General features: G+C 39.2%; 1 protein-coding gene across 3 annotated transcripts in view; it reads left to right on the plus strand.

Moving 5' to 3' along the window:
- The window catches only part of LOC104884158 (probable galactinol--sucrose galactosyltransferase 2), a 7660-nt gene extending 2752 nt beyond the window's left edge, over nucleotides 1-4908 (plus strand). For 2 of the 3 annotated variants that reach the window (XM_010668756.4, XM_010668755.4), the window contains exons 4-14: nucleotides 375-465; nucleotides 665-713; nucleotides 798-889; nucleotides 976-1086; nucleotides 1584-1712; nucleotides 2520-3072; nucleotides 3213-3280; nucleotides 3370-3504; nucleotides 3595-3812; nucleotides 4081-4169; nucleotides 4297-4908. In XM_010668756.4, the coding sequence (XP_010667058.1) occupies nucleotides 375-465; nucleotides 665-713; nucleotides 798-889; nucleotides 976-1086; nucleotides 1584-1712; nucleotides 2520-3072; nucleotides 3213-3280; nucleotides 3370-3504; nucleotides 3595-3812; nucleotides 4081-4169; nucleotides 4297-4659 (1898 nt within the window). In that variant the 3' untranslated portion in view covers nucleotides 4660-4908. Of the gene's footprint in view, nucleotides 1-229; nucleotides 466-664; nucleotides 714-797; nucleotides 890-975; nucleotides 1087-1583; nucleotides 1713-2519; nucleotides 3073-3212; nucleotides 3281-3369; nucleotides 3505-3594; nucleotides 3813-4080; nucleotides 4170-4296 lie in introns of all 3 variants that reach the window. The other variant, XM_019247534.3, reaches the window with a different exon arrangement.

The raw sequence follows: 4908 nt of genomic DNA on the forward strand, positions 1-4908 counted from the left end.
ATTAGCTCGAGTAGAATAGTTTCTGCATTTTATAAACAGTGGTGGAGCAATCTTTATTGCAAACGCGACGACGGTCCTATAAAATTACTATGGGAATTGACTGAATAAACAGTGTATACATCATCCTCTTTGCATCACCATCCCATACTGTGGGCCTGTGCTTTCATAAATGCAGTCATCTTTAGATTCTACTCGAAATTGCTGTCTGAGTTCGATAGTAGTAGTGCAGCTGCCATTAATGCGCGTACTACCAAGCTGTGGAAATGGACTAAACAATCTATCATTCAAGTCATTCATATAGATGAACTTTATTGCATTTCGGAAGTAGATGGTGTCCGAAGGATCAGATACGACTTTGCTTTTTTGGGTTACAGGGGACACTGCTGTGCAAACCCGCCAAGGGCTTCATCTCGTTTACGTACATGCTGGGACCAATCCTTATGAAGTTGTCAACCAGGCTGTTAAGTGAGTACCTTTCTCGTTTTTACTCAGCCGTTTTCTTCAGTAGATTTTGAGTGAATCGCTTATGATGACACATAACTTACAAGGCAGATGATGATTTTAGAAATTCATGCATATTATGGAATTAGGTTATGTAAATTTGCTCTTTCAATTTGTGTCTTCATGTGAACAGAGATGTAAACTTTGTTTTTCTGTCATGCAGAGCCGTAGAGAAACATATGCAAACTTTCCGTCATCGAGAAAAGAAACGGGTAAGTAATCTGTTTTGATAGTTCCTTGAAAGTGGTATTGCTCCAGAAATTGTAGGATCTCTAAACTGACACGTACTCCTCCAGTTGCCAAGTTTTGTTGATTGGTTTGGCTGGTGTACGTGGGATGCCTTCTATACTGATGTCACGGCTGAAGGTGTAGAAGAAGGCCTCAAAAGGTATTGTTAGGGATCTACTGTTATCTTTAAGGTACATGATGTTAAGGGCACAGAATAACTGAATATTGTTTTGTTACTTGTTATAGCTTGTCAAAAGGTGGAGCCCCACCACGGTTCTTGATCATCGATGATGGCTGGCAACAGATAGGAAATGAGATTATTAAGGATGAAAACTGCGTTGTGCAAGAAGGAGCACAGTAAGTACATAATCTCATACTTCTACCTGGATTTCAACAAATTTCACTTAAAAGCTTCATGATCTTTTTACTAAAATGATGATATACTGAAGTTTAAAACTTGCAAAATTAGCTTCAGATTTCATGTAATGGCTAAAATAGCTTCGAGAACATCGCCATGTGACTCCTAAAAAACAAAATGAAAGCAAAACCAAGGTAGTAAAACCTACTTTCTACTTTTGGTTGAAAGCTAGCCTTTTAGCTATCCAAAAAGCCTTTTACCAAACACTTCTTTCGGGTGTTCAACCACTTTAAAAACTAAAAATCGAATACTAATAATAGTTCCACCCAGGAGCCATTCACCATACAACCCCCATTAAGGAGCTGCAAGTCCCTTTCTGGAATAGAAATGAATATGGAAGCCTTAGTAGTCTGGTCTTAGGGACGGATATATTGTTCTTGATTTCTACCGACATAATGTGGTGGTAATCTAGTGTTGCAATTTTTTTATTCTGTAGATTTGCCAACAGACTAACTGGAATTAAAGAGAATGCCAAGTTCCAAAACAAAAAGAATAGTGAAGACAACGATCTGGTTCCAGGTCTGAAGCATGTTGTTGACGAAGCTAAACAACGACACAATGTAAAGTAAGTGGTCCAGCTTGTTGAGTGATCTTATTTTCTATTGCTTGATTTAGTATTAATTTTCTCTTTGAACAAGTGCATCTGCCCGCCACCTACCCTGGTTAGCCTGTTGGGTACAAAATCTGTGATGCCATACCAGGAACCATATAGGCATTAATATGTCTAAAATTATGCTTTACTTACGAATGAAAAAATGAACTTAGGTAGTCGTGTTTCTAAAATTGATAGAAGCATAGAACACTCCTCTTCCCCTGGAATCATAGATGACCTGTGAGCAGTCTGAAGTTAAAACGCTATTCTTGTCAACTCTTAATTCATGTCTCATTAATTGTTTGTGCTTGATGTCAAATTTATCCGAGGAATATGTGTTTATGATCAACAAGCTAACATACTATTAGAATATGTTTGATTTTGTATTGTCTATTTCTTCTGAATGCTTATTGTTAGTAGTCTAATAGATACTTCCTTTGTCTTTTTGATACTTGCAACACTTTCACTTTCACGCTTGCCTAAGCACAACTTTGATCATTATAGAATTTGATTCTTTATCAGTAAAACTACAGAAAGGTCAATTTTTTTTACAAAAATATACATTAATACAACAATTTATTACATTATGGCATTTGTATTTTAATATCTGAAGTAACAAAATGTGCTCAATGTTAGTTTGCAGAAGTGCAAAAGTCAAAGTGTATTTGAGGAAGTTGTGTATTTGAAAAAAAATGATTTGTACTTTAGTTATTTCAGTTGCTTTGTAGTGGAAGCTGCTATCAATTCTTATCATTCTAATCGTTTGCATATATGTTCCAGGAACGTGTATGTGTGGCATGCTCTGGCTGGCTACTGGGGCGGAGTTAAACCTGCAGCTGATGGTATGGAACACTATGATACAGCCTTGGCATACCCAGTTCAGTCTCCTGGTGTATTGGGAAACCAGCCAGATGTTGTCATGGATAGCCTCTCTGTTCATGGTCTTGGTTTGGTCCATCCAAAGAAAGTCTTCAATTTCTATAATGAGCTCCATGCCTATCTTGCATCATGTGGTGTAGATGGCGTCAAAGTTGATGTGCAGAATATTATTGAAACCCTTGGTTCTGGACATGGTGGCAGAGTTTCTCTCACCCGAGCCTACCACCAGGCCCTTGAAGCCTCCATTGGAAGAAACTTCCCTGATAATGGATGCATTTCTTGCATGTGTCACAACACTGATGGAATATATAGTTCCAAGCAAACTGCTGTTGTGAGGGCTTCTGATGATTTCTACCCTCGAGATCCTGCTTCTCATACCATACACATTTCCTCTGTGGCTTATAACTCGCTTTTCCTTGGGGAGTTCATGCAACCAGATTGGGATATGTTTCATGTAAGTATGATTCTAAGTGATGCTACTCCTAAATATCCATAGAAGTTTAGCAATGAAGTTGTGTCTCTGTTTGTTTTGGGGAGGGGGGGGGGGAGATGGTCTTCAATGTGGAACTAATACTTGGAAATCTTTCTTTGCAGAGTTTGCACCCAGCTGCAGATTATCACGCAGCTGCTCGTGCAATTGGTGGATGTCCTATCTATGTGAGGTAAGGATATGTTAATTGCTATATGGGACTAAGCCAATGATTAGCATTAGATGGTTAATACAAAAACTAATATTCTTCCATTTTTGTAGTGACAAGCCAGGGAATCACAACTTTGAGCTTTTGAGGAAGCTAGTTCTGCCTGACGGATCAGTGCTCCGTGCTCGCCTGCCTGGAAGGCCTACTCGGGATTGCCTATTTATCGATCCAGCCAGAGATGGAACTAGGTACCACTCGTTTCTATTTTCCTATACAATAAATCTACATTTATCACAATGTGAATCATGTGACTCATAACGTGTGTGGTCATAATGCAGTTTGCTCAAGGTTTGGAATGTGAACAAATGTTCTGGTGTTGTTGGCGTGTTTAATTGCCAGGGTGCCGGTTGGTGCAGGGTTGAGAAAAAGACCCGCATTCATGATACAACTCCAGGAACCCTTACTGGTTTTGTCCATGCCTCTGATGTCGATTCCATTGTTGAAGTAGCTGGGCCAGACTGGAATGGGGAAGTGATTGTTTATATGTACCAATCAGGTAAAGTTATATTAAAATTTATCAATTCCATGGAGCTTGTTGCTGTTTCCTTTTTTTTTGTTTTTGGGTGTAGGGGGTGTTGTTAGTGGTTAATACTTAATAGTGAGCCATGAAGGCCAATTGATGGCTTAACATCCCTATGTATAGTATAACCTCCTAGAGCTTTAATCTTTAGCTAGCTAACATTTACATCCACATTATGTATCTTTGTTACTGTATCAAGTTTATCTGGACAGTTCAATTTAACAGTTGCATGTTTGAATCTCAGGAAATGTAGTTCGGTTACCAAAAGGAGTTTCATTGCCTGTGACTCTCAAGGTCCTGGAGTATGAACTCTTCCATTTCTGCCCCCTGAAGGTAATTTTTGCAAATATATTCTCTTAAAACGCTCTTTTCCTTCTCATGTGGCTGGTACATCTAGTGAATTATATAACTAATACATGCTGAAACAGTGACCTGATGTCATATGTGTGTGTGTGTGCAGGAAATCACAAGCAGCATCTCATTTACGCCAATTGGCTTGCTTGATATGTACAATAGCGGTGGGGCAGTAGACCAGTTTGATGTTCAACTATCATCTAACGAGAGAATTGTACACTCCAATGGTGAAGTCCTTACAGAACAGAGAAACTTGCTCAGCAACACAGAATCTCCAACTGTGATCATCAACCTCAAAGTAAGAGGATGTGGCCGGTTTGGAGCGTACTCTTCCCAGCGCCCATCCATATGTACTGTTGATGGTGCGGACACTAACTTTGAATATGATTCAGAAACCGGGCTGTTGACCATAACCCTGCCAGTCTCACAGGAGGAGTTGTACAGATGGCCAGTTCAGATTCAGGTTTAGTTCAACAGTTTCCAAATATTTATCCACATTCTTTCAGAAATTTGTGACTTTTGCTAGCTCATGTGGCCCTTGGTACGATCAGTCATGGATCTTGTGATCTGTTTGATTGGTATAGCTTCTCTGACTAGTTTTGAGGGTTCAAGGTAATGTATTGTAGAGAGAGGTAGTGAGAGAGTGTGTTGGGAGGAAGAATCAAGGACTTGGTGTTATTGTTGTACTTATATCCAATAAATAAAATTTGTTTCGTTA

The sequence above is a fragment of the Beta vulgaris genome, chromosome 3 (genome assembly GCF_026745355.1).
Source record: "Beta vulgaris subsp. vulgaris cultivar EL10 chromosome 3, EL10.2, whole genome shotgun sequence".
NCBI classification, from domain to species: domain Eukaryota; kingdom Viridiplantae; phylum Streptophyta; class Magnoliopsida; order Caryophyllales; family Amaranthaceae; genus Beta; species Beta vulgaris.